This window comes from Somniosus microcephalus, chromosome 21 (genome assembly GCF_052327205.1).
Source record: "Somniosus microcephalus isolate GS21.2 chromosome 21, FLI_Smic_1.0, whole genome shotgun sequence".
Taxonomy (NCBI): domain Eukaryota; kingdom Metazoa; phylum Chordata; class Chondrichthyes; order Squaliformes; family Somniosidae; genus Somniosus; species Somniosus microcephalus.
Window position 1 is genome coordinate 57,184,751 of NC_141007.1, and position 15,628 is coordinate 57,200,378.

A 15,628-nucleotide genomic window follows, 5' to 3' on the forward strand; every position below is an offset into this window, starting at 1 on the left:
GGTGTTGGTGACACATTGAGCTTTAACTTTTAATGCTTTTTCTGTCTTCAGAAAGTAAAATTTGCCTTTCTTCCTGTTTTGTCAAATAATTCTGCTACTGTGATGTATAATCCATGTTTGATGACTCTCTCGATGAAACTGATGTACACTTAAAATAGTGTCATTTTATATACTTCTAGTTTTCTTTGTCTTTTTTAATGGCCTTATCTAGAATCGTAGAATTTTACAGCATTGAAGGTCATTTTGTTCCATCGCACCTGTGTCACCCCTCGGAAAGGGATGTCCAATTGGCCCCTTTTCCCCATACCCTTTTTAAGCTTCTTAATTAAAAAAAAAAAAAAAAAAATATTATCCACTTTAATTTTAAATGCTATTATAGATTCTGATTCTGTCACCTGTTTCTGGTGGGGCAGACATTCCAGGTCGTACACTGCTATTCCCCAACCTTTTACGTTCAGCTATCTTAAGCTTTTGCCCTTTGGTTACTGACTCACCCCAACCAGTAGAAATAATATTTACCTTAGCAAAACTTTCAATCAGATCCTCTGTTAACCTTTCTCAGAGGCTCAGTTTCTCTGGTCTCTCCTCATTACTAAAGCCGCTCATCCCTGGTATCCCTGTATACTCTCCATGGCCTTGATATCCTTCCTAAAGTAAGGTACCCAAAACTAGACACAGTACTGTAACTGCAGCCTAACCACTGATTTAATACGTTTAGCATTCCCTTGTTGCTTTGTGCTCCATTCCCCTATTTTTAAAACCTATGATCCATTGTGCTTTATTTTTAAACAGCTTTATCATCTTGTTCGCCCACTTTTTAAAGAGCTGCATATCTGAACCTCTAAATCTCTCTGCTCCTCTACTCCTTTTTAAAATGTTACCATTCAGTGTATATAAACGTTTGTCCTTCTTTCAAAATGTACATTTCATCCATCTACCCAATCTACTAACCTGTCTATGCCCTCCTGAAGTCTCTTGCAGTCCTCCGCACAGTACTTTAATTGAGAATTAACGATACATTTAAATTGCTCCTTGCTCCTGTGACATCTGAGTTTTACACATGGAAAATAGTAAGTATTGCAGTTAACTATTTAAAAAAAAAAAAAAAAAAAAAATTGATTTTAATGTTCACCTGGCATTAATTGTGTATATAATGCTCCCTCCTGGACAGCCATTCATTTCTGGTTTACAAGGGGGGCTTTTAGGTCTTTTCAAATGTGCTGTGCACTGCCACCCTAAACATTGATTCTGGGAGTTCACCAAGAGCCAGGCTTTATTAATAATTTTAGGACTACAATAATAAATATTTTTTATTTAAAACCCACGCACTGGAGGTTATGCAGTTACATTGACTTGTAACTATCGAGCAACAAATCATTCTAGTTAATGGACTCGCTGTATTTTTTATAAAAAAAACTATGCTTAATATAATTTATCTGGAAAATTAACTACCATCCAGATGTTTAAAAATCTGACTAAATATAGTGGCCATTAAAGTAATGAAACCGTACAATGAGTTATCTGACACGACGGAATCAAAAACTACAGTGACGGTGACAACATATTTCCAATTTCAATGCAACAGTGTTTTAGATATAAACCGTTGAGACCCAAACTGTTCTGAACTTCAACACTGGGAATATACAACATCCATTTCTTTCACGTGTAAGTCTGATTTGCAGCACTTTTATCAACTGGGGCACATAACAAAATACTATGTTGGAATGGTTGCAGTAATAAAAATATTAAGAACTCTCCACGTATTAGTAGAGGTTCTAGCATAAATTAAGCTTTGAATGGTACAGTTAGGAATTTTGGGCGTGCTAGTATGTTAGTGAACTTTGTTCCCTGCAAATGAACTACATAACATTTAAGGCCAACAAGCTACTCCCTTTTTGATAGATCAACCCCCTTGCCTACTTCCTTATCATATCCTTTCTTTTAAATCTCTCATCGAGCTCTCCCTTGGACTCCTATTTATACTGTGTTCTTTAAAGGCCTTCCCTGCTAATTTATTTACCACCTTTTTATTATCTTTTGAGTGGAAAAAGTTGATTTCCTTACTTCCTGATGACCATTTGTGACCATTTGTGACCCTTTGTGCCCCTTTTGTACTTGAACACTTCAACTTATTTAGTGTTTTAATATTTTCACAATTTAGTGTTTTAATATTTTCACATATTTTCTCCTAACCGTTGTTTTAAAGGTCATTTATTTAATCTAAAGTAAGATCAGCCAGTTGGTTAAACATTAGGAATTGTTGTGTACAGACAGCTATTTTTGGTGCTGGAAGTATAAGAGCTGCATGGGTTATAGAGTGAGAATATTTTTGTGGTGTCAAAGGACCAACCTTCATAAGAAAGCAATTCTATGAAGAAATAACCTTTTTGAAACTGTCAACACTTCCACTGTTTGCTATTTTATAGTGAATTGTTAACCTGTTCTTTATACATGTGATTATGATTTTGTGATAAATGGTAATGTTGAGAATCTTCCCCCAGTGTTAGGAAAAGATGCATTGGACTCCCATATTTGCCATAATTTGGAATGCGTTTAACCTATCAAATGGAAATTTCTGTCCTATGACTCAGAATTTCTAAATGCCTTTTTTTAAGTTGGTGCTACATTTTGAAAGCTTTCTTCTTCTTCTCCACCTCCACCCCCCCCTCTGCCCCCCCACCCCCACCCCACACACAGGTGAAGCGAGAGCCAGGTGAAAATGGAGCCAGTCTCTCAGATCAGGAGCTTGTCTCGATGTCTGTTCGAGAACTGAACCAACATCTGCGGGGCCTAACCAAAGAGGACATCATCCGGCTGAAACAACGTCGCAGAACGCTCAAGAACCGTGGCTATGCAGCCAGCTGCCGTGTCAAGAGGGTAACTCAGAAGGAGGAATTGGAGAAGCAGAAAGCAGAACTTCAGCAAGAGGTGGAGAAGCTCGCATCTGAGAATGCCAGCATGAAATTGGAGCTAGACGCGCTGCGATCCAAGTATGAGGCCTTGCAGAGCTTCGCCAGGACCGTGGCCAGAGGACCCGTCATGCCGGTTAGAGGTCCCATCACCTCTGCCATTGGCCCCATTATGCCAGGCAAAGTGGCTACCACCAGCGTTATCACAATAGTCAAATCCAAAACGGATGCAAGATCTTAGTATATACTGCTGTAGACACAGGCCGGAGCCAAACTAGTTTGTAGTAGAACTGGTCAATTCATGGAGTTAAACACAAGGTTTTCAAAAGATTTCGCTCCCACCCCCCCCCCCCACTCATTCTCTCAAAACAAACATTTGAAATATATTTTTCCACAGGAGAAAATCGTGCACCGGTCGGTGGCAACTCAATCAATAAGCAAAGCATTAGTTAAAATAGTCAACCTAGTTCATCATGGCAACCAAAACTTCAGTTTGGTAACTTAATGTTGAAATTTATTTCAGCACCAAACTAGCACTGAGTACTGTCCGTAGCCACAAGTGAATGAAATTGAGACCATCATTTATTTTGAATATCTTGCCACTTGATAGCATTTCACACAGACCAAAATCTGATGACTCCACAGCCTTCCTAAAGAACAAGTTCATTGATTTTTCACTGTAACTTGAGCAAACTTTTGCAAAAAAAAAGTTATTTTTCTGCATTCGAATGAAGTGGCATCATGACATGTTTAAGAAAATCCCAATATTGTGTGGTGCTGTAGTAGTTCAACCAGTTAGATTGTAACCGAGTCTGTCAGTACAGTGCGATGTGTTTCTTATTGGAGGTTTTATTTCAGATCGAAACCTTGTGGCTAACTTTGTGCACTGACCAGTTAACAGCTTCTCATATTCATGCACATCTGAACACGGTGTACCGTATCACCATGGAGTAAGGTAGTTCAAATGACCTGTTCATATGGTTAAGTATTCCTTTCTATTCATATACTACTGGGTCTTTCTTGACAAATTTATAGCACAAATTCAAAATTTGGGTTTTAATTTGTACATTTAAAAAAAAAAAACTAATACCTGTTGTAAGACAATGCGCAGCATTTAAAAACCCGCAAAGATGGGAGGAGGCAGAATTATAGCGCCCTTTGTAACACTATAAGCCGTTACAGCAACCCTACCATCTACCTGTCACTCTCCAAAGAGGGCAGTGGAATGTCAGACTGCACAATCCGCTTTTGAATCGTTTCAAAAGCCCAGTCTTCAGATCAAAGCTTCATATCTCTTTGTTGCTTTGAATACTTCCAACTTCTGATAACCCTATCCATTTTTTAGAATTTTAAAAAATGTATCTTTTAAATCGTGTAATATACAATTGTCGAATATCTTGCAGACAGACCTCAAAAGTCTGGTGTTTACGTTTTTTTTTGAATTGTTGATTTTCACAACAGTGTTTAATCATGCAGATTGGACCCTGGTAATCCGGCACCCTCGGGACCAGGCTGGTGCCGGACCATTGAAAATTCCGAACCACTGAAGGTTCGGTAAATAACGCCCCGTATGCCTTTCTACTTGTCTGTCCCTTTCACCCGTCTGGCTTTTTCGTCCTGAAATTCATCCTGAAGTTATCCTCTTCACTGCTTACTACGTTTGAGTTTTGCGTAAGCTGCAAACGTGGGAATGATGCCTTGTATACCCAAAATCGAGTTCGTTAACATAAGACCGCTGGTTTCAATTCGTGCCGGACCACTGAAGGTACTGGACCGTTGGGTGCCGGATTACCGGGGTTCAACCTGTACAACAGTCAAATGTGTACATACTGTGGAAGTTGTAGTGAGCAAATGTTCAGATTACCACCGGTTTTAAGTGACTTCCCTCCCTCGACCCCCCCCCCCCCCTCGTGACTCGCACCGCAGTTTTATGCCTCTTTACACAAGTGACTAACTGAAGTGGTAAAAGAGAAGCAACAATCCAAATGCCAGAAGAGAGAACACTATTTCAGCAAAAGCCCTCTGCATTCTGCTTTTAAGAAAAAGGTTTAATCCTCTCTGACTGTCGTAAGTCAGATGTGGAGAGTTGGCTCATTGTCTGTTCCGGCTGATTAGAACTAGCTGCTGTTCCACCTCCCACCCCCATTTCTCTCTCCTCAGCCACAAAAAATGAAAATGACAATATTGAACCATTACAGAAGTTTGAAACTGCTTCTAAAGAGCACGTGTGAGTAGAAGGGACTGATTAACCATATGAATGAAAATTTATTCAGAGAATCTTTGATAGTAAAAGTTCCTCTTTAGTGTATGTATACAAAGTATCTTTGTCAACATGTAAGGGTATTCGAGTTTAATTTTTATAAGTACACAGATTATCATACAATATTTATATACAAAAAACTTCACAAAAAAATTGTTTAATAGCTTTTACAGATGTTTCTAGAGTGGCTTATTGAAATCAATAGCTTTCTAGTGAATCAGCGTGTTAAGTGGATCTGGGGTGATGTATCTGTGATGTGTTAATATGCAGTTTAGTGTTATTTTACAGTTGTTTAGTTCTGTATTTATTTGTGTGTGAGCACAATGGGGTTTTATGTTGTGTGTGTGTTTTTTCCATATTTCCTCTTCACTTGCTGCACATGTGAATTTACAAAAAATGCAACAAACTTTTAAGGAGGTGTGTAAACCTCCAGTTCAGTTGATCAACAGTCTCAGCTTCTGAAATATTCTTCAGCCCATCTGAACCAAACCAGGAGTACCAAACTATTGCACAGCAATAGCATAATGTTAACTGTTTTAGATCTGTATTCGCTCTGCTGTTTATAAAAATATGGGGGATGAATTTTGTGATGAATCTTTAATTAATTGAGAACGTTTTGGTGGCTTGTATACCACAGTAGTCTCCAAAAGGTGTCCCCATGTTGTATCTTCTGAACTTTGCATTAATTTGTACACATTTACTGCCAACGCATACTAAGGGATTCATTCTTTAGTTGTATTGACGTAGAATATATATTAGAGATTTGGAAATGCAAAAATATATTCAATGTTGAATGTGTAATCAAAGGTGCTGTTCAATTGTTGAGCTGTTATTGGAGTTGCTGAGTGTTCATTGTTAAATGGTTAACCCGATGTTTGTTTGGTCTGAAATACAAATCTATTTGGCTAAACTGCATATATGACTTGGTTTCTCGCACACCTCTATCGAATTGTGATATTGTAATTGTAGAAAATGCTGTTTTACACAATAGTTTTCAGTAAGAAGAAACTTATTTTTGTCAAAAACGATTTCTCTCTGTGCCATAAAGGGCTGTGCAAAATACCCTCAGCATCTCAACTCAACCTGGCTTTGATCTACCCAACCATCCGATAACCTCTTTTACCAAGAATTCTGGGACGGAATCCTAATCAATCCAATTAAACCAAATAGGATTTATTGCTTGTCCTATAGTGATCTGTTAATTTGTGAAAACCTTAAGGATCATGTAGAATTTTTGAATGGGATATTGTGTAACTATATATTAGAAGTTTTTAATTGCAGAACTGAATATTAGTTAAAATAGCTACAAGGCCGCACAATATAGTTACAAAACATTTAGCCCACACTCTCTAGATGCCAGTTTGAAGGTATAGATGCCAGTTTGAGGTGTTGAGTGTCTGGTGCTGAGACCATGCCTGCCTTTGGCCAGCTTTAGTGCCATGTGTAGATGTTTTGAATAACGCATAAGCTGTGTTGTGATTAAGTAATCACGTGAGGACACAGCAACTTATCGCTAGAATTTAAGTTCAAGTCTAGCCTTCTGGCAATGAGCATATTGTTTGAATGTGGAATCATGTAGACAGGTGTTAAGCGAGAGCAAATGCTTAACAGTCTTCAGTTTTAATTGCTTTTAACACTAACTCTGCTGTAATCAAAACTACCTGATTCTTGAAGCCTTTTAAGCTCAAACGTGGCTTCCATTCTTAAAATATATGCCTATTGTTCAAACACAGAGCAGAGTTTTAAAAGTCAAATTGAGACAAATGTCTAATTAATTTAATTCCATTTGTATATCTTGTGGGTTTTTCCTCTCCCGCCACTTATAAACCTGGGATGTGGTTTATCCAAATATGTTAATTATCCATTTGATTTTGAATTGTATAAGCCGATTTAAAATCCATTTAGAGAAGTAGAATAATTTTTGACCACAATATTTGATTGCACAATACCAGCAAGGATTGGTTCTAAGAAAGATGTAGTTTCTGGTGGGAAAATTATAATTTCAATAACTTTTTTTTAAAAAGTGGGGGAGGGGGGCATGAACAATAATCCTGAAGCAACTTAGCAATTATATTTGAAGCAGGAGTCTTATTCCAGACAAAAGGAAATTGCACTAGAACTACAGTACGGGGGGGGGGAGATTTATTTCACAACAAGGATTTTTAAGAATGCATCAACTCAACATTTTTAAAGAGAGAAGCAGTGTCCTCATTGTGTTGATCATCAGGAGAAGGGGTACCCAAGATTCACGTGTCTTATGCCATTGGAGTTAAAGGAAAAAAGTACTATTTTGATTGTCAAGACTTTTTTTAAAGAAGGCATTTTGTATACAAACTGATCAATATATCACCAGTAGGTGAAAGAATCTCTTTTCCCCCTCCACTCCCCTAAAATGACGAGAATTAATAACTGAAGCCTTGTTCTGATTCCCATTCAGATGCTGTAGTGATTTGTTTTCTCTGTTCTTTAATGCTGTCAGCCTGTAACATTTATTCTGTGAATAGTGTAAGTGCTTGTTTTAGCAAGTGCTTTGTACGTGAGGTGTGTGGCGTACGTGTGTACGGCTTGGTGACTCTTGTCAAGTGAGGTTCTTTCAAATATGCAAGCAGCAATTGGTGTCCAGGACAACAGTGCTGGAATAGTGCCCTACAGATAGCAGGGGTGACTACTCATTGTACAAGTAATGTCTTGATATAAGGGCTAAAGAGTTATTTGTGTTACAGGAGTGTCTGTGTGTGTGTCTGTGTTTTATAGTGTTCAAAGTTATAGACTGGAGTAATACATGCTAAAGGTCATTTTTGTTAATATATTAGCACAAATAACAAAAAGAACACCACTATTGTGTTTAAACCCTTAGGCTTGAAGCCCACATGAAATATTTTTGGACATGTTAGTGATGAATAGTTTCTATTTCCACCAACTGCTCGACCTGATGATGAGATTCAAATTAATCAGAAATCGGAAACAAAAATAAAGCTCTCCATTTTGATTGGATGTTCACATCTAGCCTGATGACCAGATTTGCACACTTGACTAACCAGTTATTAGTGTGTGCTTCTCAACTTTGCAAGCAAACCCTTCAGTCATACTGCTCTTTGCTTACTAATGATACTTGGGCTACTGGAAGTAGGCTACCGGACAAGGAGTGAAATATCCTCGCCCCTCCTGGCTGCATTTTGTTGTGGATAAGATTCTAACCCAGGATGTATAATCCCCATATTGTTGCAGAGCAGTGCTCACTTTTTTGGAGTCGGTTGGGCAGGTATTCCGTTTTACTGTTGTACTGTTGCCAGAGTGCTGCATCCAGCTTTACATTTATTACAGCCCTTTGACCAGAAGCTGGCAAATTTTCAGAAGCATTACTGACCATTGCAAGCACATTATTGGGTGATTGCGTGTCACTGGGAAGTTCAATACAAGGAACTAGTAAATGAATTGGAATGTGGAAGCTGGGTGAAGGGTCTTTTCGAAATGAGATCCTGTTTCTGGAGATCAGTTGGGAAGTGACTGTGCATCAGAAGAATATGCTATTGTAGATTATATTTTTGCGTGGAGCTGGAGTCTAGCTGCAGTATCTTAGTTTTGACAAACGTTTTTCTGATGCAGCTGGCTAGTGTATCACTGTACTTACAAAATATTGTACCTGATTCAGCTAATACTTTTCTTGACACTTATGCAAAGCTGGGTACTGGATTGAACTTGAAGCCTATTTAAATTTACTGCCCCTCCACGCAATCTGTCTAGATCTTTGGAGCCTAATATATTTTGCAAAGATTTTCCAAGGTCTAGATGTGTTTACTGTAAAATAAAAATGTCGTACACCATCAATACAAAGTAATGGGATGTTATTGTGGGTGCTTAACGGATCTAAATCTGTTTTTTTGAAGCGTAAGGAAAAGGTCGTTACTTTTCACTTCCCAGGAGCATTGTAATCACACTGTTGAGGGTTGAAATGCTGTTGTGAGGAGGTTGCATACTACCAATGTAGTAAAATGAAATTTGTGCAGTATTAGATGAATAAAGTTAAAACTATTCTGATGAATAATGCGCTCTCTATCAAATTCTGGCCCAAAGGGTGTAATGAATCACTCTGTTGTACTTTGTATAAAGTGTCCATTTAATAAGTATTTATTACCTAAATTATTGTACTTTATGATCTGTAGATAAGTATGTATTCATAACCGCCATGAAAATTAACTGTATCAGTTTCCATTGGACACATCATTAATTTATTTCTGTATATACTGTATGTTTGTTGAGATACAGCTTACTTTATTTTGTATATGACCAATAAACACCTTTTAAAGTGATCTAGCCTAGTGTAATGAAAGATGTATCTTTTTACAATGTGTAGAATAAGTGCAGTGATCTAATTTGGGTGTAAACTTAATCTCTGACCCCATCAACCTGACCATTAGGAAGTAGTTTAATTTCTTTGATCAGTAAATGCATTGAGTGCCAACTAAAAATATCATTTTTAAGCTAGTGAGTTTACAAGGAGGAATTTGAATTTTTAGCTTAAAATCTGGTGTATTAGAAAATATTCCCTTTTTTAGTCTTTTGGGCCATCACTTTAATCCTTCAATCCAAGACAGTATGATGCTTCAATCCAAGACACCATGACAGTCTCATTGTTCCACTTCTCTTCTTTCCCCTCCAAAAAGTTGAGTTCAAGCCCCAATACAGGAATTCAGCTCATAAGCTGGAAGCATTTTTCTCTCAGCCGTTTGGCTGCTGCATTTGCCTGCATAGTCACTTCACTTCAAAATAATGCATTGTATCTGAAGTGCAAACATTTATAAATACAAGTCTTTTTTTCAAATCAAATGCCTGGATTTTCTATAGACATATATTTTATTTTCACTAAAAGCACAAATTTACCTATTGGATTTGGTCAGTCTGCATTAAGTTCACATGGCACTTAATACATTGTGGGCTTGATTTTAACTCCACATCCCCCATCCTGGCAGAAACCAGGTTGGGGGGGGAGACAGTTCAAATGGAGCGGAGGACTTGGCCACTGCTTTCCTGCCCTTCTCTGGCCAACGCTAATTTTAAATTACAGGCGAGAAGACCACTTGCCCCAAACCGGTGAGGTCCTCCTTTAAACTATGCAGATTGGGCTCCCAATGATGTCATCGGAGCCAGAGCTGCCATCTTGGCCCGAGGCCTAAGTGGGGAGCAGTGGTGGCTTTCCCACTAGGCAACAGCAGCCAGGGCCAGCAAAGTAAATTTTAAAACATTTTATGGTTTTCTTGTGAGCCAAGAGAACAGGAGTATTACTGCTCCAATATGCTGTGCCGCTGATTGGTGTAGGTCTCCTGAAAATAGGCGCCAGAACAATGACCAGGTTCTGGTAGCAGATTAACAAGGGGACTGTGCACAAAATGGGGAGAATTAATAAAACATTAAAAATGGGGTTAAAAGTACATAATAAAAGTCACTGTCTATAATCTTAAAAGACTTTCAGACTTTCTTCAGAAGTATTGGAAAGTTCTAAAGCTTAATAATGTGTTACAGCCTTTTTTGAGTTAGTGAAGGAACTATGGTAATCCATGCAAGTGATGACATTCTATTCAATGGGTAAATCGCATACCTTAAATGATTTCTGTTTAGTAAATGAAACCATTAAGTAATCATTAACTGGAGTGAATTACTACATTGCTGGTCAGTTCAGTTAACATCAACATTCATAGAATAAAATGCCCTTCGTTTACAACGCTCCTTTGCATTTTGGAACAGGTTTCAGGTAAAAGAAAATTTGCATGCATCGAAATGAACATGCCACCTCTTCATGTAAATAGAGAACCTGGAATGTGTTTGTGTAACACACAATTTACAGATATCAAAACCCTGCATGCCAATGTCCCAACAGATAGCTGGGCAACTGGCAGGAACCTTAATAGCACTCTGGGTAAAATGCATGGTTTTGGGCAGTTACTCTTCACTCTGGCAGCGCTCCTACACACGCTTCAGATCCCTAAGGCTTGAATTTTTCTAACCTGCGCCCAATATCTCTAGGCTTGAGTAAGTCGGGTGCATCCCTTTAGGAAAGGGTGTGAACACGATATCAGCCAAGTGAAACAATTTTCCTAAGTGGATTTCAAAACATTTAAGCAGCGTCATGGATTTCCTTGCATGTCAGGTACCCAGCTGGACTTTAAAAAAAAAAAAAAATTAAAAAAAATGGTGGATACAAGTTGAATTGTTCGTTTAGCCAAACCTCTGCAACCGTTACCAAAAAAACTCTCTACTGGAAAAATCCTCAAAGATTAGCTTCTATCGATATCCTTGTTAAGGTGAATTAGTACTGAATATCCTGGAATCTGGATTCACTGCCTGAAAGGGTGGTAGAGGCTGAAACGCTCATCGCATTTAAAAAGTACTTGGATATGCACTTGGAAGTGCAGTAACCTACAGGGCTATGGACCAAGAGCTGGAAAGTGGGATTAGGCTGGATAGCTCTTTTTCAGCCGGCACAGACTCCTGTGCCATAAATGTCCATGATTTCTAAATCTAATTGTGAAACAAAATTAATTTCCACCAGCACATTGCATGAATTTCTTTTGTATACAGTAATGGCAAGAGGTAACATGACATTTTCTCCTTGTAGATTATGAATATGCAGAAATCCATCTGTGGTTTATACTCGGTGACGTGACATGCATGCAGATTTGATTTCAATACTACCATGTAACTTCCTTCATTTAGCATCGCTGGTTATACAATTGCTAATGCTGGAATTCTAATGCTAAAAATCCAATTTAAAAATGTAGTGAATTTCTTTCAGTTTAGTTTCCAACAAAAGTTTCTGCTGTCCTATCGGGTTCCCATGTTCCATATGGTCAGACTGAAGAGAGTAGATGTGCATTTCCAATCACTCGCAGCCCGAACCTGTTTTGAGTGTGACAAAATGATGTGCTGGGTTTACGACTTCACCTGATTGGGAAGAAAGAAACACTTGCATTTATATAGCACCTTTCACGACCACCGGACATCTCCAAGCGCTTTACAGCCAATTAAGTACTTTTTGGAGTGTAGTCACTGTTGTAATGTGGGAAGGAGAGAACACCAACAACCAGGGAGGTGTAGTACAGCAACTCCAATGAGACTGGGGCTCAAATGTATTTGTTAAATGAAAAACAAAAGAATAGCTGTTTTTCTTAGTAAATCGCAGGAACAGTAGAGCCAGAGGACACAGACTGCGCTTATGGAGGGGGGGGCGATAGTTTTAAACTAATCTGTGGTACCAATATTTTAGTGAGCGCATGGTCAATCTATAGAACAAGCTCCCTCGTCCGTCGGTGGAACCAGTTAGTATTGCTTCATTCAAATGCAAATTAGGTAGATCTTTTTCAGAAAATAACATTTTGGGATACAGTATGAGAGTAATTTGAGACATAACGGCCATGAATTCGCGCTCGGCGGCATAGCTCGGGAGTACGCCGCTGGCATCTGAACGAAATCCGCATTTACCTCATGCAAGCCCCCCTTCGAGAGGCTGCTGTCAAACGCTGCAGAGTTGTGCGCAGCGTAGTGCCCCACGGAGCCCAGGAGCGGACTGTTGTGCGTATGTGAACTCAGGATCACGTGGGGTGGTGCTCTTTTCACTTCCTGACTCTTAACCAATCAGGAAACAGAGGAGATTGCTGATTTGCCCACAACTCATTTTTAATAATTTAGCAGCCAGAAATGCCATTTTATTAATAAATTACAATCACTGCAATAGTATTTAATACACAAACCAAGATTTCAACATTAATAGAATTTGGTCAAACACTGAAAAGTCTTGAAATACTTTTTACTGAAGGTGTCCTTAAGACCATAAATTAGGATGCCTTTTATACAATGCTTGCAGCTGAATTAACATTGGCCTTTTCATTCTGGGCCATGAGAACATAAACCTATAATTACAGTCTTGCAGTTTATCGAATTCGTTTCTCCGCTCTTAGACTAACTAACTTTTAACTAATTCAAATAATCTAAAATCGAGAGTTTAAATGTCTGCTAACATGAGGAAATCATGAAAGTGAATTAAATCTTATCTAAATAGAAATTGAGAAGTAATTAAACCGAAACTACAAAAAGCTTTTGGGCAGCATAGACGGTGGCACAAAAAGGCCATGTTTTCAAACTCGAACAAATGAAAGTTTCTTTCAAAGTTTGTATCTGCTCAGTCACGAACATCATTGTTATGGGCTGTAGCATAAACCTAGCTCAATATTACAGGAAACTTTGTGCTATCTGGCACCGACTGGACCGAGCTGTTGCCGTTCCCTCAAAACTGCCGGACATACTAGCACTAATGTTGAAAGGTACGGAAGCTTTTGAGCTCCGTATCTGTCAACAAACCCTGCAGCTTCTAAACAGTCCAAGCATCTCTGTAGCTTAGCACCAGCTTCAGCAGACCTTGCAGAGCTTGACTGTTGAGGAAAAAAGCAACGAGAAGAAAAAAAACCTAACGAAAACGGCTCCTGATTTTTGCTGATGGCTCGAGCATCCCGGACAGTTAGCCTCCGGATAACACACAGTTTCCTGTAATACAATTTTCTCATCACCCCACCCCGCCCCCCCCCCCCCCCCCCCTACTCTGTGCAACAGCCTCCTGTGCTTGTTTGCACCAGGCTTTAAAAAATTTCAGGGTAATTAATGCAGAGTAGGTGGGCAATTAGCCCAATTTTTCAGCAGCACCTTGATTTGAATAAGGAGGTGAAACGTGTAGCGAAGCCTATGTGTAGTCGGAACTTGACAGATCCCGAACTTGCGGTCAATTTCAAAGGCGGTATGATGCCGTACTTCGAGTACGCCGTCATACCGACCGCGAATTTAGGGCCAACGTGTGGTAAGTGTAGCATGTTTGGAAGGAACAGGTGACTTTGGACCTATGGTTCCCCAAATTTTCTTTGTGTCAATGTCTGGGTCTGTTGTAGACTAATTGATAGAGATTGATTGCTGTGATTAGTCAACAACTCCATTATCGTTGTATCATGTGACTACTAGGATGGTAGATGCGAGCTAGGTGGACCGTCGTCTTTATCCATCTAGTAATTCCTATGTTCCTAAGGGATCTCTGGGAGGATGGTTTTGTTAGCTGGTTGTTAATCTTGGAAAATACGGGCATTCTTCCCCTTTTTGTTCAAAAACTTGCATCCTTAATTTTTTTTGTCTTCCACAAGGATGCGGTCGCAATTTGCACTTTCTTCAAAAGCACTGAGACGGTGTTGTGAGACTGCACTACACTAATGCTGAGTCCTTGCTGGAAATGAGTGGTTTGGAGGGTTGTTACATTTGTGGGTCTTTTCTACCCTCTTACTCTTAAATTATTTTGAACTCTCTATTTTGAAATTAGCAAGATATATCCCGATTCAGTAGTGTTTCGTATTTACAACAGTGTCTTGGATCACTCATGAACAAGTCCCTCTCCCCATACCCTCGCGATTGCCTATTTTAACTGCAAGGTCTAGACGAGTTTTCAGTAATGCACCCAGGCTGTCGACACAAAAAAACATGTGTTCGAATTTCTGCTGGGGTTCTCCCAATCATCCAACTGTGTGTGCCATTTTTCCAGGGTTTCAAACAAAGTTACAGCAGAGAACCCTTCACCCGCCAACAGAAATTCCAGGTGCCTGTCTCTTAATTGCTTTCACGTCTTGGCCTGGCCAAATTTATCCCTCAACCAACATAACAAAAACAGATTATCTGGTCATTATCACATTGCTGTTTGTGGGACCTTGATGTGCGTAAATTGACTGTCGCGTTTCCCACATTACAACAGTGACTCCACTTCAAAAGTACTTCATTGGCTGTAAAGCGCTTTGAGACGTCCGGTGGTCGTGAAAGGCGCTATAGAAATGAAAGTCTCTCTTTTCTTCAATGAGCAAATCGAGCTGCCCGCCTTCAGAACTCATTTTAAGTTTAAAACCATTAAACAAAATTATTTAACACAAGATGAACAAGCAAATAATATAGTTATAGAATTACAGTAAAAAGGTATGTTATGTAACTAGGTAAAATAATAAGCTTGCAGATCTAGGAACTATGCTAATTCTTTGCAAATTACTTTTCAATTGTTTCTTCTACCTCTTTTGAATTTCTAATCACTGTGGAAGCCTATAATAATCTAATCTTGGAAATTTCAAACTAATTTTTTTTTCTCTTTCAAAAGAATCTCCAAGGTGATTGAGTCATGGATTTAAACAACTGATTTCCCGGCCTTTTGAGTATTCCACCGCTCAAACTTAAAAAGGTAATCTATGAACTGAACTAATCGCAGCATTGTTTTAAGTTTGAATTATTCCTCCCTCCAATCTATAACGGACTCACACTTCCAACATTGTATCTAGATATGTCTGATACAGGAATCGGAACTACAATGTTTTATAAACTGCATATGTACTAAGACTGGATTTGAAGAAACACACGCCAATCCCAAAGTCAGGCAAATATACCTCATTTTTGT

General features: G+C 38.9%; 2 protein-coding genes across 3 annotated transcripts in view; both read left to right on the plus strand.

Moving 5' to 3' along the window:
• The window catches only part of mafga (MAF bZIP transcription factor G a), a 51,898-nt gene extending 42,419 nt beyond the window's left edge, over window positions 1-9,479 (plus strand). For both annotated transcript variants that reach the window (XM_085963723.1, XM_085963722.1), the window contains exon 3: window positions 2,698-9,479. In XM_085963723.1, coding sequence (XP_085819849.1) covers window positions 2,698-3,150 — 453 coding nt within the window. In that variant the 3' untranslated portion in view covers window positions 3,151-9,479. The remainder of the gene's footprint in view (window positions 1-2,697) is intronic.
• LOC147102841 (fatty acid-binding protein 1, liver-like) overlaps window positions 1-15,628 on the plus strand; it is a 41,512-nt gene that overhangs the window by 8,719 nt on the left and 17,165 nt on the right. Inside the window, exon 2 of the mRNA XM_085963725.1 lies at window positions 15,335-15,415. The gene's annotated coding sequence lies outside the window, so the exon portion shown is untranslated. The remainder of the gene's footprint in view (window positions 1-15,334; window positions 15,416-15,628) is intronic.